Here is a 24,306-nt window from a genome sequence, read left to right as displayed (position 1 = left end):
ATTTCAACTCCCAGAATTCCCCAGCCAGCTGGGGAATTCTGGGAGTTCAAGTCTGCCAGGCTTAAAATTGCCAAGGTTGGAGACTCCTGGGTTAGAAGGTTGACCAAATAATCAATATGTCTGAGTAAGATCATAATGTACATTAGTACATCAGCATTACATGTGGTTTTATTGTGAAAATGTGTGCAAACAATTTCAGGAATTTCCATTACCCTCACAAAGAATATATATATATGAAAATCATGCGAAACTATTTCTGTGATTTAACAGAAAAGATACAAAACAGCATACTGGGTAGAAGTATGAACAACTTATGCTTTTGAGGACTACAATGGGCAATACTTGAGGGGGTCTGTAGTCACAAATAGGCCTTCCAACCTTTTCGAGGACTGTATGAGGCAAAACAGTGACATGCTGATGTCATTCAAAGGGTTCAGTTGAAAAATTTCATCTCCTTTTTGTTGGGATAGTTGGTGTTATAGCAGGGATGAGACCAACTCTTGGAAACAAATAGCTTCATATCTCTTTCTCACATGGTTTTTCTCTTCTTTTTCTTATCAGTCATTGCTAAAGTAGTCTAATTGTCAATCTTTCCAAATCAAATTGGGTAAGTTACTTCATTCTTAAAAGATGAAGTAGTTCTAAATACTTTTTCAATATTTTATTTAAAAAACGTTAAAAGTTCTGATCAGTCAGTTTGGCTTTCTCAAAGATCTTTTTCTTATGTTAGCTATGTGACTGTACAGCATATGTTAGCTGCTCAAAAAAAAAGGGACTGACACTTGTGGAGTCCAGTTAATGAACGAGCCTTACTATAATAAGCTCTATCAAAAATTGAAATACTATCAATAGAGTTGTAAAACATATTTCTGCTTAAATGCCTTTATATCTATTTGAACCTTCCTTTCCCAAAACATTGGTCAACGATTCCACATTAATTTGAAACTACATCATTTGATTGTAAAATTATTTTACTTTTAAAACCAAAGATAGGTGTATTTGCTGTCTGTACAAACAACATATTCTAAATCAAAATTACATTTTAACCTCAAAGACTATTGTTAAGTAATCATTAGAATAGTAATTAGAAATATTTTTGTAAATGTTAATTGTCATTAATCATTTAGAATGTCACATAATTTAAAAATGAAGCTACATTATTAATCTTCATGGAGATTAATATGGATAGCCTTGATAGAGAATACAACTTGTCTTTAGAAATTACTGTAAATTATTAGCTAGAGTTGGACTAGCACATATGTGTATTGGTATGGATAAGTTTTGTGTGTGTGTGTGTGTGTGTGTGGACACTTGTATGTGTTTCAGTGGCTTCCCTTTAATGGACAAACAAGTCTACTTTTAATATTTTTCAATTTAACAATATGGTAGTGTCTATTACCTCTCTCTCAATTGAAGATAAAAATAATCTAAGCAGAATAATTTTTGGTCAACTATAGTATTGTTCACAATACACTAATTCTAACACAAGTCATCAACTAAGCCCAGAATGAGCTATTGGTTCCAAATTTTGAATCAGTTGTTCAACATAAAAAATCACCTAACATAACTGATTGATTTGATTCAATATTTTTAGAGATATTTAAACTTAAAAATGTTTATTCTGGTCTCCTTTAGTATGACAATGTTTTCGAAAGGCCCTATGCTGTTAAACAAAAAAAATGTGTTTTTTTTCCATCTTTGATAGCACTGTCTTTGAAGAATATTGGCAAAGACATGCTTAGCAAGAAAATATTAACAGGCAAAAACACTTCATATGATCAAATGTATAGGGATGAACTCCATGCATTTATTGTCTATCACAAAAGTATTTAGTCAGACAGGAAATTTCATTATCCACAACACACACAATATGTGTGTGTGTTTTATATATATTATTCACGTCACTCCAAAATAGATCAGTCATGAACTGTGCGATAGCAAGAAGATAACCGAGGAAGAAGCACTGAGGTAATAGGGCAGAAAGCCGGTCTCCAGATCCTGCCTGGACAGCTCCTGGTGCTGAAAGAGCCTGGAGCGGAGCTCTCTAGGCGGCTATTAGCCCACGACTTACGGGACCCACAGGTGCAGAGACAAGGTACGCCTCCTGGGCAGCAAGAAGCAGGTGAAAGGGGTGGGAGGGCTACATATTATTGGGGGAAGATGGCGGCTTCTCCGAGCCCACCCCAAGTCAGGCAGCAGAGAGAACCTGGGCCTCGGAGGTACAGTGATGCCCGGGGCGAGATGTCTGAGGCAGGCGAGAAGGCGGGCGAAAGGAGTAGCCGCCAGACGCGACTGCCTAAGCCTCGCCGGCGCGCGAGACCCCCTTTAGACCCGGCCATGCCGCCGCCACTTCCTGCTGCCGAGACCATCCGCTTGGCAGGGAGCGAGTGACAACAGCACCTGTGCGGCCATGTTGGGTGCCTGGCCCCACTCCACGCCTGGACGGCGAATAGGAGCCTGAAAAGCGGGGAGGGAGGGGAGGGGAGGGAACTCTCGGCTCTCTGCCTTCCCACCTCCGGCTAGGGTGGAGGGCGGCAGCGGCAGCCACAGCCCGGGAGGCACGACACACCGCCGAGCAGCCTCCTGCGCCGCTCCCGGGCGATCCCACCAAGGCCTTCCTGCCCGCGCGATGCCCGCCGCTAGGCTGGCAGCCCTCCCGAAAGCAGACCCTGTCCGTGGGAATGGGGGCCGGGGCAGCTTTTCCTTCCCGGGCTGGGGCGCCAGAATTTGGGGCGTGGGGGGAGGGGGTGAGATGGGGATGGCAGGGTATGGGGAGCAAAAGAGGAAAGTAGCGCTTACTTCAGCACGGACTGCTCCTTCTCTTCTTCCTTCTTCTGGCGGTCCATGACGGCTTGGATGATCTTCCTCTCTTCCTCCGTGAGGTGGCTGAGGTCGGGCATCTCGGGCGGAGGCGGCGGAGGCGGAGGGGGAGCAGGGCCGCCTCGGGGCCCAAGAGGAGCCGACATCTTTGGTCGAGGGAGCTTCGGCGACAACACTCTAGATTGGGAAATACTGGGCTAACTCAGGCGGAGGCCGCCGAACAAGCAGCGGGCGCCGCCGCCGCCGCCGCCGCCGCCAACGGCGCTGAGTGAAATACATACAAATCAATACCCTTTAATCAATGGGCAGCTTAATTTATGCCCGGCGGGGTGGGGAGGGAGTGGGGGTGGGGAGGGGAAGGGGGCCGTCGCCCGTGAAGGCGGAGGGGCGAGGCGAAGGAGCGGGGACCAACCCTCCCCTCCTCACCCGGCCACGCACCAGCCTCTCACCTGCTCGGCGGCGGCGGCGGCGGCGTGAAGGAGACCGCGGGAAGCGGCGACAATAGCGGTCGGGGGGCGCGGGAGACTTGGGGAGAGGGGAAGGGAACTTCTCCGGGGACCCGCACGGCGGAGGGTCTCGCTCGACATCCAGAAAACGAGACGGGGAAGGGGGGGAGGAAGGGAAGGGAAGGGAAGCGGGAGGAAGGACCGGGTGGCCGAAGAGAGAGTCGGGGCTAGGCTAACCGCGGGTGTCCCTCGCTTGCGGGGTGAGCGGAGGTGGCCGGGCCCCGAGGGGGCCCTCGCGCCTCCTGAGGGGCGAGCCGAGCCGAGCGGGCCGGCGGCGCGTGCTGGAGTAACGGCGACGAGGCGAGAGGAGCCCCGCGGGCGCCCTGAGGCGCAGAGCGAGGAGAAAACCCCTTGGGGGGAGGGCAAGTCCCGGCCGCCAGCAGCTCCAGCCGGCTCATAATTCCAGCCCGCTGTCCATGGAAAGGACCGTGGGGCAACGCAGTTCCAGCCAGAGGCTTTTCCCTGCCGTCGCCTTTGCTGCCGCCGCCCCTAGCGGCCGTTTATTCCGCTCGGGGCCCCCCCTCACACGCACACACCGCTCCTCGGCCAGGCCCTGCCGCCGCGGCCGCCCCTCGCGGCTGCTTCGCTCGGCGGCTCGCCTCTCGCTTGCGCTGCTGCTGTTGCTGCTGCTGTCGCTGGCCGCTCGCCTAACCCATCGCATAGCGGAGCGGACGGGGCGCGGATTAGCGCGGGAATCACGGGAAGGCGCCGCTCCTCGCCTTCCTCCCCCGAGCTCTTCCTCCCTCTCTCCGTCCCCGCCGCCGCCGCCGCCGCAGCTCCCGCGCGCGTCCCCTCCCCGCCGCCACCGCCAACCACGTTTCTGCCTCGTCGCCCGAGGCGCGGGAAGGAGAGGTGGGGGGAGACGATTCCACCAGCCGCCGGAGGAGGGCGCCCGGCAGCGGCGAGTGGCGGGCAGGCAGGCCGGTCGGGCCTGGCGTGAGTGGGAGGCGGAGGAGGAGGGGAGGGGAGGGGTTGGTCGATTCCCTGCGAAGTCCGCCGGGAAGGGAAGCGTTGCGAGAACAATCATGTGAGTCAGGCGGGGGGGGACTGAGGAGCCGAGGTGGGGGGGGGGAGTCGGTAACAGAAAGAGGCGGCGCTGCGGCCGTGAAGGATGATCAAGATGGAAGCGAGGAAGGGGGAAGAGGCCCCAAACGCCGCGCTTGGGCATTGCGGGGGGCGGGGGAGGTTACGAGTGAGGCTGGGCCTGGAGCGGATGCAAAGCGGGAGCTCAGAGACTCTTCAAAGCTTGACGCGGATCCGCCGCCAGTCTCGGTTTAAGCGCTCTGCCACGTTTACCTTTACGGGCGCGAAGTGAAGCGGGCAGGCGGCTAACGGGGAGCAGCAGGCAGCTGCTACTTGGCCTGGGGAAGAGGTATAAAAAAGGGGTAGGTGAAGGACTGTAATAGAATAGAATTCTTTTATTGGCCAAGTGTGATTGGACACCCAAGGAATTTCTCTTGGTGCAGATACTCTCAGTGTATATAAAAGAAAAGATTCATTCGTCAAGAATCATCAGCTACAACACTTAATGACCGTCTTAGGATAAAATAAGCAATCAAATCATACTAAGAAACAGTCCATATAAATCGTAAGGATACAAGCAACAAAGTTAGTCATACAATCACAAGTGGGAGGGGATGGGTGATAAGGAGTCATGAGAAGATTATTAGCAATAGTAGTGCAGACTTTGTAAATAGTCCGACAGTGTTAATCTGCATTTAGGATTATATAAAGCAGCATCGGTTGCTTTGGGGGATTCATTTGGACAGATCTGGCTTTCTAGAACTTTAAGATTTGCGGACTTCAACTCCCAGAAAAAAAGCTGGCTGAGGAATTCTGGGAATTGAAGTCCACAAGTTTTAAAGTTGCTAAGGTGCTGCGACAAGTGGAAGGAAAGAGAAGATGATTAGCAGCAACCGAGAGGGCTTCAGTTACACAGTAGTAACTATAATGCAGAGGTGGGAGAATTGAATGACCAGGGTAAGGATGGTTGTGAATTAAACCTAAGTCAGGAGTTCCTAAACTTTTTACCATCGTAATCTTAAGTGTAATCTTAAATGTATAACTTTCCCCTAACAGTGCAAACACCAAATGAATACAAATGAACAATGAAAACTATACAATGAAATTTTATTTTTAGTAAAAAGCAAAGGTTGTGCCTTCTCCACTACTATATAACTCACCTGAAACTAGTAATTTTTGATAGGTTGATTTATTGTAACAATGTACAACTGAAAGGTTCTTCACGCCTGGACTCTATGTACCTCTCAAAGGGAGGTGTCCCTGATAATTTGGGAACCTGATCTAAATGGGGTCATTAAGAAACACAATGACTTGATGGCACATAATTAATGTGCAACTTTTGGGTATTTGGCCCTAAAACAACACTCACTAGTCAAAATCAAGTTATGGGACAACTGAAGAGCTTAAGTATAAATTGCAATCTTTTGTCCATAAATCTGATTTATCTCTGCTCAAGCTGAAGAACTCAAAGTTTAAACCTTGAGTGCTGCATGAAAACTGGCTTGTTACATTGAAGACTGCAATTCTGAAACTTTCCCCTAAGTTGATACAAAAGTCTACAATGTATCAAAACTTAAGGATAACAAGGTATGCCATTGTACATAAAGTACAAAATTTAGAAACTTTTTCACCAATTCATTTTGACCTGATAGCTGGCTGTGCTTTTAATTAATCAAAATGTTAGCCTTTTATACTCAAAGACAAATCTTGCTTGTAAATGTTTGTTAATCACCCCATCCTTAGTGCAGAAATATTTTTACAGATGAAAAAAAACTGGTTTCACTTTCACTTTATGACATCAAAATGATAAAACATGCATCAGTGCTAGCTCTGGAAATAGACATTTTATCACGTTACACACCAGTATTAGGGAGTAGAGTTGATACCATAATGTAGGATTCATCATCCACCCTCCGAAGAGATCTCAACAAGGCACGTTAGGAAGAACCATACTTGGCAAGAGGTTTTCTCCCATAAAAATTGGACTAATTGAAATCCTGTTTGAAAGATTTACACTTCATTTTTTGAAAATGTAATCTCTATCAACATTCTTTAACTTGAATTTTTGAATAGATGTGTATGTTTAATACACAGTGCCACTCTTTTCTTGAACTTCTATTTATTTTGAACAAATTGTATTCCCCAATTAATGTAGCTATTTATACAATATATAGTATATGTGTTGGTTAAGTTAAGTCATTTCACCAGAATGTGACTGTTAAATTTTTTTTGCTTTTCTCCACAATATTAAATACATAAACTTTATATATTAACTTTAAGTATTATGAGCTTTCCAAATTTTCTTAGAGTTGTTTAATAACACCTTAGTTTTTGTTTCCAGATGTATAATATAGTACTTTACAAAAGTTTGGGAATACACATACATATATTATTGTATATATGTTATAGTTTCTTCCAATTCTTATTTGCATGTTTTTTACTTTTATATTTTAGTTTATCTTAGTAATATTTAATAAAAATAAATTAAAAATAAAAATATGCAGTTAATATAGGATTAAATAATTTGCTAAAATTTAAATTTGAAGTTCAAATAAACAGCTGTTTTCCAGGTGATAAGCAAGAAAACAATTGTGATATCATCTGTTACATAAGACAAATTATTTAAAACTTTAATTGCATGCTAGCCCAAAGAATAATTGTTCGATTTTAGATGGCCAACTCTGGATATGGAAAGTTTCAAAGAAAATCTCAGGCTTGAGCAAGATTTATAACTGAGGACGGAATCTGGATTAAGTCATAGAAAGGAATGGCATGCCAATCTCTGAATACAGTATTTTCATGACTATGTTAGGTAGATGATTTGATCTAGTATAAAAGTAAAAAATATTAATATTCTCTAATTCGTGCATACTTAACATTTTTCAATCTTATTTCTGAAAATAATATAGCCAAAAATTAAGATCCTGCCTAACCTCTTAAACTTTAGAGAATCTGTTATTAATTTCAGTATTGTGCTATAAATGGATCAACAGCTAAAATAAAATATTGGCAATGATGATATGCAAAATATTAATAACTATTCCACATTTTACATATCAGAGGTATACATTTCTATTCAACTAAAGTTTTATTAACATATACACAAAATAAAAATACAGACAACCATTAATGACCGTTCAAAGTTACAATGGCACTGAAAAAAGTGACTTATGATGTTTTTCAAAGTTATGACCATTGCACCATGCCCAGAATCACATGATCAAAATTTGGATGTTTGGCACATGGCATGATGGTTGCGGTAAAATGAGTCAATTAACAACAGTGTTACTAATTTAACAGTTGCAATGATTCATTTAACAACTGGGGCAAGAAAGGTTATGAAATGTGGCAAAATTCACTTTAAAAATGTCTTGCTTATCAACAAAAATTTTGGGCTCAGTTGTGGTTATAAGTTGAGGATTACCTGTACCTTATTTGATAGGTTGAATCAGGATACATAGCTTACAATAGAAAGGGGCTTCACACAGGGTTGTTTTTTTTAATTAAATGGTGCCCCAATATTTTGGAAGCGAGTTTGCCAATCTAAAAATACTTTTGTTCACATTCTTTTAAGATGCTACAATTTAGCATTTTGGAAAACTTATTGCAGCTTTCCAAAGCTGACATTAGTTCTGTCTCTTCTAGTTGCTAGTATGCAGAATTTGCATATACTTTTTTAGATACTTTCACTCTCGTTCTTTACAAGCGATGCAGCTTGTAAATACTATAAAGATACCACAATTAGCCACACTATAGCAACTAAAGTCACAATTTATTATTTTCATAATATCAACAAATATATATATATCATATATAAATCATGTCCATAGGAATTTAGTACCCTAGTAATTTTATATATTATTATTTTACTACAGCCATAATGTGTTTCTGCTTTTCTGACACAAGTGGTATAGATCCAGGCTTGCTATGTTTGCGACGGTTCAGTTCCCTGGAAAGAGACATTAAAATATATTTATATATTTCATTGCTTAGAAAATAAAGTTACTACTACATAACAAATATTCATATATCACAATGTATTATTATACTTGGAATACAATTAATACATTTAATATATTAGGTACTAGATTATGATCCTGGAAAAGATATAAATTTTGAAACATTCAGGGCAGATTCAATTAAAATTAAAATAAAATTAGGAATATATCGTCAATATTCTTCTATATATGCTGTGCGCTGGGCTAATATAGCTCTTGTTCAAAGATAACATCTCCCATTTGTACAAAAGATGATTAAATTAACAGATGAATTCTATTCAGGTAATTAAAAAAGATGGCATGGCATCTACTGCTACCTGAACAGCATTAATTTATGTGGTATCAGAACAAGAGCTCAAGGAGTCCATTGTCCTTTTTGCTGTCCTTCCCACCTCAATTTAATTAATAGGATGAATCTGATTGGGTAACCTAAAGAAAAGCTGAAGCTCTATTTGGAGATTAAGTTAGCCATTAGATTCTTACACAGATACCATCACATCAGATTTCAATTCTGATGACTGCATGGGCAAGTGCTGACCATCTCAATCTGTCTCTCATAATAACCTGTCGTTCTTCCAGGACATTCCAGTAATGACTCTGATCCTATTCCCCTTCATTATCCATTGTCATCCCCTTCTAATTCCCTCAACATGGCCAAGCTAATTATTTCTATCCTATTGACTTAGATACTCCAACTAATTGTTTCAGCGAATATATGTTATTATGGAATTAAGCTTGGAAAAGAAACAATGTATTGTCCAATCCAACGTCCTATACTTTAGAAATACATCTAATAAATCAAAGCATGTTACTGTCAGATTAGTTTTATAGCCAACTGGAAAAGTCTCTCTAGAGAATTCTACAGTCCATTCAAAAGTAAATAGGCAAATGGAAAGAATAATAGAATACATTCAATTTTAAAAAATTAAATAAAACATACTTTCGCCGACGAGCTTCTTTCATGATGCGTAGCTCTTTGGCTTGACTATAGATCATCTTCGGTAAGTGACGATGGCGATTTATACGTTTGATCTGGGGATGATGCTGGAATTTTTCTTTCAGTTTCTGATTATAGTTAATAGCAGCTCTCTCTCGAGGAGTAAGCTAGGGGAAAAATCATAATATTAAAACATATTTAACAATGATGAATTCCAAAATACCAGAACAGATTTATGAATGTGCAATATTTCATGAAATCTTATTACCTTCTATACACTGGATAAAGTCATGGAACTGCAAGATCTCAAAGGATAGCACAAAGTAATACTTGGCAAATAAATCTTAAATTGGACACTGATAGGAGGGAGGGAAGGAGGGAGAGAGAAGGAAGGAAGGAGGGGGAGGGAGGGAGGGAGGGATAGTTATACATTTATACTGAATTCAAAAAAATTGATTTTAACAGGGAAAATCTCTGAGTTATACATCTTTGATTATCTTTATTCCAATAGAAAGCTTAAATTCAATAAAAGTCAATCTACTTCATTCTGCTTAGCCTGGTTGATAAATCCCTGATTTAACTATGTTAAATGAGAAAAAGTCCTTATTTTGATCATCAGAATGATGCAGAATATACCTCAAAGTCCAACTAGATTTAACCTAGCTCTCAAGCAGAAGAAATATAATTCTTTTTCAAAAACTGCTCATTTAGAGAGACAGACTAAACATTAACCTTTATTAGCTGTAGGAGGTATTTTCCACCACCCATCGTATTTCATTTCTTTTGCTTAGTCAGCAGTATATTTCAATCATCCCTATTGTGCAAAATGTCAATACAATCCAAATTAAAAGGTTTTCATTTTAATTAAAGGCAATTACATTAAAATGGTAGCTGACACAACACTATTTCTTTCAAAGGAATTAGCCTTTTTAAAAATATTCACAGCACGTCTGACTTGATACTGCTCATTCTAATTATGAAATGAAGCATATAGAAGAGTAAGAGTGAGCTCTTAAACAATCAGTGACCAAATTTGTAAGCCCAGACAAGCCTATTTTAACAAGGGCTTGTAATTTGCAAGGTAGCACTTCATATTGCAACATTTATACCAGCTTTTATTTATTTCCATTATTTATATGCTGCCAATATTATAAAAATTCTAGGCAACTTCTAAAGATAATAAATTAAGATGACACACAAGTCTCCAAAATTCAACAGATTATGTTTACAGGTAATCCCCGATACATGACCAGTTATTTAACAGCCATTCAAAGTTATGACAGCCTCAGGAAGGGTGCTTTATGGTCTGGAGGCTGTAAGCATCACAAATCTGAACCAGATGCCAGGTACCGAAATTGTGATCATGTGACAATTGGAGTGTTGACAGTCATAACTTCAAAGGCATATCATAAATCACCTTTTCTGAGGCCAAGATAATTTGGAACCATTGTTAAATGAACAGTCATAGTGAAGACTACCATCTTTTGGACAAAATCTTGCCTGAAATGGAACCAGTGAATCAGTTTCATCCAGGTGCATATGGAGCCGGGAAGTCAGTTTATCATTGTCTTTTAATCATTTTGTCCAAAAAATGAAATAGATTGGGTCTATATTACTTTATCATTGGGTCAAGGGAGGCCTCTTACCAAGAACTTTATGACTGCCTCTTTTAGGAACATGTGCTATGCTCAAGGAGGTACAAATCACTCTGCTTAACCAAGAAGCCAATTCCAGACTATTTGATCAGTCAAGAAAGGCAAGGCAATCAAGAAGGCAATCAACTGCTTTTGTTTCTCCACAATACCGTCCATACCCTTAAGATCTACAACCTAAAAAAAATCAGAATACTACAAGACCCCAACCACTCTAAAGTAGCAGCAAATACATGGCACTGGCAGACTCTTACGTAGATGAGATGGAATTCCATAGCAAACTATGATTGACCCAAAGCTGGCTTTCATTCCTAAGGTGGGAGTAAAACTTGCAGTCTCCTGGTTTTCTAGCCTAATGCTTTAACCACTAGCCCAAAAATACTCTCTTGTTTAAGACAAAATAATTACAATGAATTATGGTTATTACCAAGATTTAAGGTTAACAACCAAGTTTGCTTTAAGGCTAACAATGAATTTGCAGTTACTTACCACACCCAGCTTTTCAGAAGCATTTGCTTTCCACAAACGAATGTTCATTTCATCAGAGCCACACAAAATGTATTTATTGTCTGATGTCCATTTGACAGTGATGACATGTTGCATTCTCTTTGTATGATAAACCTCCCTAAGAATAGAAAAAATAGTTTGTTTTCCTTTTAATTAGAAATATTTTATGATATTTTTACAGCATTGTACAGCTTTTTGGATTCAGCTCCAAAGTGTGATTGGAATGGTGCAGAAGCATATAAGTAGCATATGAAAGATGTTACATTTGTGATACCAAGCACTTTTTACAGATTTATCCTAATAGCTATGCAACTCTAATATTTCTAAAAATTATCTAATTATACTGATTTCTATTATCAGGCAAATACCTGAAGTTAAAAAGTCAAAATAATAGATACGAACAGGTGGGTTGGTAATAATCTATTTCTTTGTTTGAAATCGAATAAAATAATTTTAGAGAAAATTAAGAGATTCAGAGAAATTAACCAGCTTTTATTATTAAAGGTGTTTTTATTAGTGAGCAGAAAAGTGAGGATACAAAAGAGCAGCTATTTGTTAACTCAATTCCATATTTGCCTTACATTTCAGCTTTTGTTTTGGCTTCTGTGAAAATAATCAATTATATTGATTACTAGCTCTATACCCGTACGAAACTATGTGATGGGGCTTAGTTTTGGGGAAGAAAAATAAGGTGGGGGGGAATTGTGCCTCTGCCTAGCAGCATCCATTGGTATTCATCTGGCTAGTGTCCTGTCAGTGTGTGAGAGGGCTGTTTGGAAACGGAAACAATCAAACTGAAACAGTATTTGCTTTGTGAGCAAGGAGGAGACAGCAAGGAGCCTGGGCCTGGCTTAGCTCAACTGTTCTGTACTAAAGCTGGTTCCTGCTGTGCAACTGAAACTGAAACTCCTCTGCTTGTGTTCTGCATTTGGAACAAATTTATTTGCAGGTGGGGAAGGGGAGTAGAATTCCTTAGCATCAGAGCATGCTAATAAAATACAAAAAACTAATGCTCTGATTATCATTTCAAAAAGTCCTTTTTTAGTGAGCACCTAGAAGCCAAGAGAAACATACATGCCAAATTTCAGGTTTGAAGGCTTTATGGTTGTGGAGATTTTGTGATGATGCGTGCGTGGTATTTAGCTTTTATACATATAGATGATAACTATGTTGAGAATGAGCATAACCATTCCATAACATTTTCAACTTTCATACAACCATTAAAAACCTCATTTCAAGGATGCCCTCTTAAAACCAGTCTAATATTAAACAAATGATATATTTTATAATAGTCATTACTTCCTTAGTAACAAATTAATATCCAATTTTCTTATGCCTTATGAAAGAAGGCCTTGGTCAGCCAGCAAAAGGAGACTGGTCTGAAAGAAGGCTGCAACGGCACAAAAGAAGACCCCAGTTTGTAGTGGCCCATGGTACAGGGCCAGGCAAGAGGGGCAGCTGGCAATAGAATGCAGGCACAGCCTAAAGGGCAGGGGAGGGGAGATATATAGATGGAGGGGAAATGGTATAGTTCTTTCCTTTCTTCCAAGAGTAGCTTGGATCCAGATAAATCCTCACCTAATGACCATATGGGATTCATTGATTAGGGTCAACCTTTATTGGGATCATTAAGTGAAAACTATTTGTTTATAGCATGGAACCAGGTTATTTGCAGGAGCATCTTTCCCTGAGGACATTTCCTTTCATCTTTTCATTTCAGGTAGGGTCGGTATACTCCTGGTCCCTTCCTTTAAATGCTGCCATCTTATAGGACCCAGGAAGAGTGCATTTTCCATGGCAACCCCCTGCCCTATGCAACATCCTTCTCTCTGAATTCTAATAGTCACTACCCTTTAAGCCTGAAAAGCATTTTCTCCTAAGCATTCAGATAGTGTGTGCTTGGCATGCGATGCACATACTGTGGGCTGCTTCAGAAAGTTTATTTATGGTGCCAGAGTTTTCTTTTTTGTTTTACTGTTTTTTTATATTACTGTTGTTATATATTGTCCATCCTTGGTTGTGAGCCATTCAGGCTTTAAGATAGGCAGCCATGTAAGAAATTTTTAAAAAATGTTGGAACTGATCTAGCAAAACCAACTATTCCTCTTTTAAAAAACATTTTGTTCTTCTAACGGGTTTTGAAAACAAATTACTTATAAAGGACACCTGTAATAGAATATCATAGGGATGAATAAACTGATTCTTTCATTTAATCACTCAAACATCTGGCTCATTTACCAAAAGCTCTTAATAAAATTAATAAACAAAGTATGTCTTGTTTCTTCTGACTTCTAAAGTTTCACATTCAGAGTTTAATTAGGAACATAAAATAAGCCCTGGCATCTGGGGCAAGAGCACTATGATAAAAACCTATATAATTAAATCCATAAATTTAACATGCTTTTGCTATGTATAGAGTTATGCATATTTATGAGACCCAAAGCTTTTGAAGGGATATTGTCAAAAACATAGTAGAGCCTTGAAAAATTTCAAGAAGAAACTCCCAAATGAGAGTATGGATATAAGCATATTGAAGAATTCTTTAGAAGCTCTATTTGTTCCCAAGCTGAAATTAACTGTAAAAGACATCTCAAAACATTTTAAGAAAGAAATTAGCAAAACTGCTTCCAATTTTTATTTAGTTGTTTCTGATCTGTATTCTAGAAGCCAGCTGATATAAACTATTTTAAAATATTAATGCAAAATCACACTATGAATGCGAGTCTTCTTTATGAGATTTCCTGTGCCCTAAGCGCATATATCATAAAACCTACATTCTACACAGCTGCAGCAATCATGCCAACAGCACTAACTGCAAAAGCATGAAAAAATACAGATGACAGCTTGAAAGTCTTGTTGAAAAATCTGTATTAAATCTCTACATCCATTACAACTTTGTGCACACTGTGCTGCTGATTCATCAGCATGTAACCCTTTCAATAAGCAAACCATATCTTCTATTTCCTCCAGATATGAAATTGATCTTAGTGCCCATTTCAGCAGTCAGCATCTAAATTCCTCCACTTAGCAATAGTTAGATTGCACTTAACAATAGCTTAACTTTCTTGACTGGTAATTTATATGGCATAGTTGGAATCATGCTGAAAAAAACAAAAAATCCTGAGTAAATACAAATTATCTACACCGCTGGATTCTGTCCTATGCTAGTTCACTCTGTATTAGACACATGGAACAAATCAGAAGATTTCTGAACCCAAAACATTTTAGCCATTTTTATAACAGTATCAATGAATAGCAGAACAAAACACTAAAATGCACCCGTAAATATTTCACAAGGAGCCATGTGGCACAGTGGTTAGAAGGCAGTACTTCAAGCTAATTCTGCTGACTACCGGCTGCCTGCAGTTTGGCAGTTCGATTCTCACCAGTCAAGGTTGACTTGCCCTTTCATCCTTCCGAGGTCGATAAAATGAGGACCCAGATTGTTGGGGCAATATGCTGACTCTGTAAACCGCCTAGAGAAGGCTGCAAAGCACCGTGAAGAGGTATATAAGTCTGCTATTGCTATATCTTTACAAGATATTCAATATATTAAAAAGAAATTGAGATAATTAAAACTGGCAGCAAAGGACAAACTCCAAAAGTGTAATTATTACAAAAAATTCACTGACCTGCTATGACCTTTATCTACAGGAAAAATGCGAATAGATTTATCAAAGCTGGCAGACACAAATTCTTTTCCTGTAGGGGAGTAATCCACATCCAGAACTGCAGACACATGGTTCATATGAACCATTAAAGCCTTGCCAAGGAACCGCATATCAAAAGTATATAAGCTGCAGGAAGAAACAAAGTTAAAAGTATTACTTCTAATTATTTTATAATTGATTACTTATCAGAACAGTGCCTCTAGTCCACATTAAACAAATCTTTTTTTTAAAAAAATAGCTGAAATCTGTTTGGGAAAATATATCTAAGTTATCATGAAAATGTTCTTGATTTAGGACTGACTGGTTAATGAACTAGGAAACTGAGAATACTTCCACTTTCATATTAAGTGAGCAGAATTATTGTCAAATCTAAACTGCCTTAAATTCAACTATTCTGCTAGATTTTGGGCTAACCCCTAAATTGGTTTGGAAATAATACTCTTAAGCTGTCACTGAAATTCAAGTAAGCATGAGGAATAGAAAAAAATATATCTGCTTTGATAGAGGACCACATACTTTGGAATTAGAAGAGGAAACTTTATCAGCATTTCTCATATTCTGCTTGAATAGAACCCAGCAAAGTGGCAGCACTCAGCTGTTTTTCACTGATCTCAAAAACCTAAGCATGGCTGGATCTAGTTAGCTATTAACTTGTCATTTCCCATTTTGGGAAATCCCAAAATTAGATTGAGAAGATAACGGATTCTGGAAGACAGAGATAAATCATTTGTTGGCAAGAAATATGCCCTTGAAGTAACTTAGCTTGAAGTGAATTTCAGCTTGCCTATTTAAATAAAAGGACACAAATCTCTTTCCCAAATACATTTGAGTTTTCAGCTTATGTGGAATCCTGATACATAGCCAATTTAGAAAAAAATAAGAGTTCATTGCAGCAGAGAATTTAGAATATAAAATAGAGTGAGTATCTAAGGCAGTGCGACATGGGAAATCTTATATATGGACTGTTTCTCAATACAGGTGCTTCTCAAAGTGCAACAGTCACAGCCCTGGTTGGGGAAGATATGCAAAGACCAGAGAGGGAAAGTATGTGGGAGGATGCACAAGAGGCACTGCATGAGTCAGGAGGATGTGCAATTAGCACCACCCGGGTCAGGGAGGGTACACAAAAGGCAGGGGAGAGAAAGTGAGGGTTGGGGAGGGTATACAGGGATGTGCAAGTGGCAATAGCAGCTCCAACAGAGTATCTGCAGGTTTTGCAGGTGGGAGAGACTTACACCAGCGACTTCAAGTTTCCCTGCCAGCTTCCCCACTGACTTCCAGGTTGTAAATGGCGATCCCACAATCAGGAGGTGCTTTGCAATCAGTCCGAAGTGCGAACAGATAACGAATACCCAGATCATGATTATGTAATATGGAGCTACTGGGATGGCCAGAACTGTAAGAACTTGTCATAACCGCCATTCATTCAGCAGCATCATAACTTCAAATAATCACTGAATGAGTGGCCATAGGTCAAGGGCTACTTGTAGTGTTCAAAACTTTCCACTGACACAGAATGTGGCAATTCAGATACTAACACGATCCTGGTGCACCAATATTATATCATAGACTCAGTTCAAACTATTGCTTTTACCTTTTAGATCTGATACATGTTAATGGATTACTTTCTTGACCACAATGAACTAACAAAATGGATCTGCACCTGAGGCCAAGGACTGTAGAGGGTTATGAAGATAGCTTTGAAGAGAGTCGACAACAGCCATTACCAAATCCTCAGTTTAGATGATAAATACAAGAGACTGAAGAAGAAACTCAAGGTTGCCCCACTTTAATTTTCCTTGGCATAAATGGGAGGGGAAAAGTCAGGGTTTCAAGATTCTGTTATTATATTGTAACATTAAAGCAAGTTCCAAAAATTCTTATGGCTTCTATTTTCTATTCTGGTCTCAAAAGGATTGACAAGGACTATCCCTTACCAATCAAGATTTGACAGCTAGAGATAAAATAGCATTTGCTCCCCCTCCACCAAGACCAAGTGCTAGATCAGGGATACGGGTTTTTTTAATTTTTAATAATAACATTACTGAGTAGAGTTTTTCTGAATTTGATATCCTCTCAAAGTAGGTTTCATCAGAAATACACCTGTTGGTAAATCCATTCCACTGATATTTGTTCTTGTACTGCTTCCATTTAAATGTCCTGATCAGTATTTTATTTGTAACTGTAATGTACATTTCTAATTATATCAATGTTTAAATTACCAATTTGTTGCTAACAATATCAAGTATCTTCATTCAGCAAAGAGAATAAAATATTGGAAATAGTTCCTCAGACTCTAGCTGGAGTTTAAAATGCCATAGTATTTTAATAGAAATAATTTCCTAATCAATCAGATTACACTGTGTTTATGTTCTCTTTTTAACACAATCTCTCAAGAAAACATTTGTTATGGAGCAAATTAAAAATATTATTTATTAATGTGTCAACTTTTACACACCTTCTGAATACCTAAAGCAGTCAAAACTTAGAGCAAGCAAAATCAGTATTTCTTACTTGTAATCCTCATTTGCTGCAGTGAAAATGAAAGCTTCCATAGGATTCCAGCAAAGTGTATTTGTTCTCATATCCAAAATAACCTGAGAAAATGTAAATATTATAAAGTAGAAAAAAAAATCAATAGAATTGTACTGTTTATCACAATAAACTATACATTACAAATAAACTGTATAGTAGTACAAAGCAGTACAGAGTAATAATTATTACTCTGGGTTAGTTGTTCTCTCTCAGCCCAACCACCATACAGAGTGCTGCTGTTGCGGAGAATATAGGCAGGAGCACTAGTTAAATATGCCACCTTGAATTGACCAAAGGCAGGATAGAAACCAAATAAATAAACATTAAGCGAATGCACGGATACTGGTTAAAGAACTGTGCGATCTATACAACCTGTCATGCTGGTGAAAGCATCAAGAATCACCTTATCCAGATATGTCATAAAACTCAGATAAAAAGGTACAGCATAATAATGTAATTACTGGTAGTCCTCAATTTACGATAGCAATTAGGACTGGAATTTCTGTTGCTAAGTGATGTGACTATAAAGCATAACTCCAACTGTAGAAGCCAGCGGGAGCTCAACAATTGGCAGCTGCTGGATGGGAAGGGACTGAGAAAGGTACAGTGAGACTCAGGGAGATGACAAGGGTGTGAGGAAAACATAATGAATTGCACATAATGCATTGAGGCTCAAGGAGGGTGCAAAGGAGGTGTGCTGACTGTTGGGTAGGGCGCACATGGGAAGTGAGGCAATGATCAAGGAGGGTGTGCGGTGGTGTGTAAATGGCTGGCACAGTGGCATGGCTAGCAAGCATAGAATCTATGCAAATATCAAAACGAAACAGTATTCAGCACAATTAATATACTTCCCTGCAAATGGGCATTTTTAAGAGCATATCTATTACCTTCTTTAGGGCAGTTGATTGTCTCATATCATACAGCACAATATTTCTGTCTGAAGTACAGCTTCCCAAAAGATTCATCTGAAAATAATTATTTAATAACTGTATGTCACATACGGAGGTTTACAGAATTAGAATTTGATTATAATTGCATTACTGTTTAAATATTACTTAGGAAATGAATTTCTTAAATGTAACTGAATTAATCAAAAAGAGATGTAATATGTAAATGACCTATTTTAACTAACATTCATATCCTTCAATAAGTAAACCTTTCAAAGATGTGTATGCAAAACAGCTGATCTTTAAAAAAACTATGTTGCTTAAAAAAGAGCAAGTAAGAAGGATTAAACTCAAACATTTTCTAAGTACTCATACTGCCAATAATAATCCTTCACCCATTTTTCAACTGTTCTTGTGTAAAGAAGATAGGCTTTCTTATATTCCCCAAATAGTACTTCAGTGAGAACAGGATTCTAGAAAAATGCAGGATTCACAAATGAAACTCTATCCGCACATATTATTTTTAAGCCTCACTGCTCTCAAGCTAAAGTGATAAGCTAGGGCTCCTCCTGTTCCCTCGTCTTGTTGCAGACATTCACCTTCTACAGTTGGACAGCAATGAAAAGGACAGTGTGGCAACACACTTATTCCCCTTTCTCATGAACGGGAGCAGATTGTTACCAGACTTTATAATTCATGCAAACTATAGGTCCTACACATTCCTACACTGGGAACTTTGTAATGAGTACAGAGTAAGCAAACATAAGATTATTTTTTGTGAAACACTGCCCTGCATTCACTTGCCATGAGGTTTGTATACATCTCTTCATTTCCCAACTTTTAATTGTATTGCTCTTCTTTATGCAAACCTTTATTATTGCTATTTAGCAAGCTACTCTGCCACCATTTTAAAAATCTTAATATTTGATCCTATCATAGTTTGCTATCCATGATTCCCAAGTTAAAATTAATTCAGCTTAGCTGTTAGATTTATTTTTGCAAACTAAACTGTATCCTTCCTTAAATAAATTATTTTTTTAAAAGATGTAAAACTACACCTGCTGAATAATGACCATAACTATAAAGACCCTTAAGAACTGTTCAGTTTGAAGACTGTTCTATTCAGATAAATTTATTTAATCAGCTTTTAAGCTCTCCCATTCTCCTTCAGCTTTATTTATAAAGGTTTACCTTTAATTCCTGTGGCAGACAGGGTTTATGGCTGTATCTATGTTGCTAGTATTATTTAATGAAAATAATTTTGGCATCATATATACACTAATGAAATTATTACCTCAATTGGATTGAATTTAACACTGTTTATGCTATCGACTCCCCAAGTCAAAGAGCATATAGGACTTGTTCTCTGCTCATCCCATATATCAACCTGATGACCACAAGTAGCAAATATAGGTTTCTTCCAATGATGATCAATTCCAGTGTACACTGTCTTGAAAATATAAAAAAAACAGAACCAACTACTGATATAATAGTCAAAGATTTTAGATCAAAGACATTAGTAACAGTTTGAGCAAAGAATTTTTTTTGTGAAGGATCTGCTAATAGTTCTTTTAACTGTCTCTATATGGCAAAAGCCATTTCTTTTATAACAAACTACAGTCCAAGAGATTGCCATCATCATGGCAACTGGCTCATCTGAGAACAGAAGGGAGTTTACAGATTTGATTCCTCTCATTAATTCTTGAACCTATCCATAGCTCCAAGAAGCATATACAGTAGCCTCTTTCCTTACATTTAAAATACTGTAATAACTGTATAAATATTAAGCTCACTTGGAAGATTTTTAAATTATATACATTATACTACCACTACATAGCATAACACAAATAATTCAGACCTTTGGCATTTTAGTGAATCCAATATTAGAATGATTCATCTGTGTGCATAACCTATGCCTTCCAGACAACAAATTTCAGTGCCCACCAACTGAGCTAACATGGCTAATAACAAAATATTATAGTAACTATAATTCAAAATAGCTGGAGAGATTCAGGTTTTAGCTATATGGTCATACAAACCTACAACAATTTAAAAACAAATCCCAAATGAGCAGCTACAGTTGGTTTTAATAGCTGCTGCTACAATTAATAGTTAAATCTAAGCTAAACAATGACTCTTTTCTTAATCGAACTTCCAGAAAGTTTTACAACTGTACATTAAACCAATCTGTTTCATTTCTGTTAAAGAAAATGAAAAATCAGTTACAGAAGAAAATCAGGGTTTTAAGTTTGTACATTGCAAAACAAATTAAAGAAAAAAAAAACATAATTAATAATTAGTACCTTTCCAAGAATGGTATTTATTGGTTCTTCTGCTTCCCCATCAGCTGGTGCTTCCATTTTCCAGTGTTTTACTGTTTTATCATCACCCACCTAATTATTTGGAAAAACAAAATATTACTTTTTTACAATATCAGCTATTTATACGTATGTAACAACTCTGTTATTCTATTCTATTCCTACAACTGAAACTTCAATTCTGAAGCCTAAAAAAAACTCTAGAAAGGGCACAGGCAGTCAATCAAGTCATATATATGCTCTGTAAGGCCATCCACAATGCACCTTTTCAGCTTTGAATCCAAAGCATAACACATGCTTAGAAATAGCCTTAGAGACAGTCCTTTCCTTTTTAGGTTGAAAGCATTGTGTAAATGAACATATTGATCTATGAATATATACAAATAATCCAACCGATCAAGTAAATACAGTGCCCGTTTTGTTTTCATATTGTTTTTTGCTTTGTTTTGAACATGAAGAAATATTCTCTTATTCCATTTGATGTTTATTCCACAACCTTGGTGTTTTTATAAAATAAAATTTACAGAAAAATAAGCAACATCCATTCAACATATTTCACTGAAGCAATGTAGTGAACTGTATCAATGCCATGAGTCAAGACAACTACTTTACCAGAAAGATCTAAAGAAAGTAGGATATATTCTATGTAAAAATACACTGAATCAAGCAGCACACAATATCCAAAAAAAAATCCAAATGGACTAATAGACGTAGTACTTTATGGAATAGCTTTTAAATTATCATAAATTCATATTCCCACCAAACAGGAATTATATTATCTACAGTGAAGCATTATACAACATTATACCAGGATACAATTACTAAATTGTTAGGGAGAAGCAAAACTAACAGTTGCACAATTTACTAAATGTTTAAATCACATTTACTTTTCCATTCTAGCTACCTCTTATCTTCAAAGAGAAATCTAGCCATTTATCTGTTTTTTTCTAGTTTTGGAACTTCAAAGACATGAACAAGTTCTGCCACAAAAGGGTATGTTTATCTCACTACTTGCTTTATACTTCCAGGAAGAAGAGTTTATATTGAAAGTGAAACATTGTCACAAAAAATAAACTATAGTAAGAATTAGGAATTGGAGATGAAAAGTGCTACAATGTATAAACTATAAGCTCAACAAAATGCTGCACAAAACATAGAAAAAAGCAACAATAAGCAATAAATATTACTCCTTAATTCCCAAAATTACTCACAGTGAAGAAAGAGGTGCCACAAAAACGGGTACACATTCCTCTTACAAAGCCTTCATGTGCTTGCAATGTACGGATGCATACACGCTTCATCAAGTTCCAGATTCTCACCTTATAAATCAATGACATGCTTATATCATAATTCATAATGAAGTGTATAATACAACTGTTCATCTTCATGTGGAATTTGGAAATATACAATATTTAAATATATACCAGCATTTAACAACAGAAGCAAACTATCGTTCTGGGAGTTGAGCAAAAATAAAAAACAAAGCTGAAGAGTATCCGGGAGTTTTTCTAATGGTTAAATTTCATTTCATTTGAGAGTTTAGTTTTTCCATAGATTTCAAATAAGATTTTAAATTGATGCAAGTCAAAAACCCAAGGCTGAAACTTGATAATTTTTCAACAGTTAACATCTTATTTCCATCAATCGAAATAGAAACAAATCCAATTCAGAACTAAACATTTGTACATCTTTGGGGATATAAGCAGGAAAGACATGGGAACTGTTCAGATAATATTGCCTTTAATCTCTATATACTTCCCATGCTGGCTAGAAAACAAAATAAAATTAGCTTTCAAATCCCTTTTATTATAACTTGAAATTATTTCTAGAGGTCACACATTTCCTGTTGTATTTTTTTTTCGTCACACACCTATATCTTAGGAAAGAACAACATTAGTGAAAAAAACAAGAACAAAAATGACGGCAGCCATAAGCTACAGACTCCTAGCAAGTCACAGGAGAACAGTTGGCAAACTCCATGAACCACTCAACAATCTTTAAGAAAACATATGCTTGTCATCTTAAAGTAACATTTACCTCTCCATCACATGCTCCAGACAGAACTGTAGACAAGCTCTCTGGATGTTTAGCCATGCAATTAACTCCATCCCTATGGCCATCTAACGATGCAAGAAAAGGTTTCGCAAATATACGATCTAATTTAGTTGCATTTAGCGCCCTTGTATATTCCCGTGGAATTTCAAATGGATGTAATGCCGGATCGTAATTTCGTGGAACTAGAAATAAAGTGAATAACACATAAATAAACATATTGCCATTCATGAAGATTGTCTCTTTTTTTTTTTTGATTTTGTGACTAACCCAAGATTATCCTGGAAAATAAGTTTTTCCCACCTTAGATTTACAATCAAATTCTTGATGTTTTAATGTGTGCATGGACAAGTTCCTGAAGTTTTGCAAGTTTTTTTTTTTTTTTCAGAAATGGTTTGCCACTGCCTCCTTTTTTGAGCTGAAAGGGGGTGACTGGCTCAAAATCACCCAGCTGGCTTTGTACCTGAGGCAGCAATACTGAGGCTTTGTACCTGAGGCAACACTATAGACTTGCTTTGTACCTGAGGCAACACTATAGACTTGCTTTGTACCTGAGGCAGAACCACTACAGCCAAAAATGGCTCTCAATTTATAGGGTGCATCTTTAAATCCTAATTATGGTGACATCCCCACCCCCAAGAATTGATCTCCATCGATGGCACCTCGCTATCTAAAAAAACGGGGCCTATAGACAAAGGAGACCAGGGCTCAGGCAGAAGGCTAAATCCAACCTATTAATTCTCCAGATCAGAAAAAAAAAAAAATCTTCCTCAGCCTGACGGGAACTGGGCCAGGCGAGAAAGTTGGTGACGAAAGCAACAGGTCCCCTTCATAATTTCCGATTAAAGCCAGGGGTCTCCAAACTAGCTGGCTGGAGAATTCTGGGTGTTGAAGTCCACAAGTCTTAAAGTTGCCAAGTTTGGAGACCTCTGGATTAAATTGTAGCCATTTAGGAGCGCGCCTCCCCCCCCCCCCCCACTCGGCTGCTTGGTGTGAGGCGCCATTGCCGGTTTCCTAGGGAACGACACCCCCACTCCGCCCGCTCCATTTCCCCCCCCCCCCGCATCTCTTCTCGCGCTCACCCCGCTGAAGGTCCTGCTTGGTTTCTCGCACATAGTCGTCCGGGTTCCTGCTCAGAACCTTCACCCTCATTTTCCGCCGACGCGGGGGGGAGTCCACTCGCCTTCCGAAGACCCACCACCACCACCACCACGTGGGGAAAAAAGGAGAAACTCCCGGAAGAACTTCCGGATCGAGGTGCTACCTCAGGTCCGAGGCCCGAGAGAAACCTTAAGCCAAAGGAGTTCTGTGTAGCTAAGGGTAAAAGAAGCCGGCCGCCCTCGCGCGCTCACGTGTCCCCCTTAGTCCCGCCCTCCCGGACGGCCCGGCGGCGTTTGCTG

At 38.7% G+C, this 24,306-nt stretch overlaps 2 protein-coding genes and 1 long non-coding RNA gene across 29 annotated transcripts in view; 1 reads left to right on the top strand and 2 right to left on the bottom strand.

Annotated features, from left to right (window-relative positions):
- The window catches only part of RIMS2 (regulating synaptic membrane exocytosis 2), a 279,536-nt gene extending 276,370 nt beyond the window's left edge, over positions 1-3,166 (bottom strand). For all 26 annotated transcript variants that reach the window (XM_087931589.1, XM_087931590.1, XM_087931593.1 and 23 more), the window contains exon 1: positions 2,800-3,166. In XM_087931589.1, the coding sequence (XP_087787715.1) occupies positions 2,800-2,966 (167 nt within the window). In that variant the 5' untranslated portion in view covers positions 2,967-3,166. The remainder of the gene's footprint in view (positions 1-2,799) is intronic.
- A 1,126-nt stretch (positions 3,167-4,292) lies between these two features.
- Positions 4,293-16,991, top strand: LOC148126436 (uncharacterized). The gene is made up of 2 exons (XR_015743280.1): positions 4,293-4,353; positions 16,716-16,991. It is a non-coding gene; the product is annotated as an uncharacterized LOC148126436 (long non-coding RNA).
- On the bottom strand, positions 8,103-24,270 carry DCAF13 (DDB1 and CUL4 associated factor 13). 2 transcript variants are annotated; one of them, XM_026703469.2, is made up of 11 exons: positions 23,989-24,270; positions 22,892-23,091; positions 22,066-22,173; positions 20,840-20,929; positions 19,831-19,986; positions 18,537-18,614; positions 17,629-17,711; positions 15,076-15,240; positions 11,426-11,561; positions 9,288-9,451; positions 8,103-8,298 (listed from the first exon to the last, which is right to left on the bottom strand). In XM_026703469.2, exons 1-11 carry the CDS (start codon positions 24,056-24,058, stop codon positions 8,211-8,213), a joined length of 1,338 nt encoding a protein of 445 aa, XP_026559254.2. In that variant the 5' UTR covers positions 24,059-24,270; the 3' UTR covers positions 8,103-8,210. The 2 variants fall into 2 exon arrangements, with proteins under 2 accessions (XP_026559254.2, XP_087787736.1); XM_087931610.1 differs by lacking the exon at positions 23,989-24,270 and adding an exon at positions 23,428-23,949 and having other exon boundaries at positions 22,892-23,369.
- Between the last annotated feature and the right edge of the window lie 36 nt (positions 24,271-24,306).

The sequence above is a fragment of the Pseudonaja textilis genome, chromosome 3 (assembly GCF_049901715.1).
Source record: "Pseudonaja textilis isolate UNSWEBS1 chromosome 3, rPseTex1.2, whole genome shotgun sequence".
NCBI classification, from domain to species: Eukaryota; Metazoa; Chordata; class Lepidosauria; order Squamata; family Elapidae; genus Pseudonaja; species Pseudonaja textilis.
Note: the sequence above shows the minus strand (reverse complement) of the source record. Positions and strands in the feature narration are given on the sequence as shown.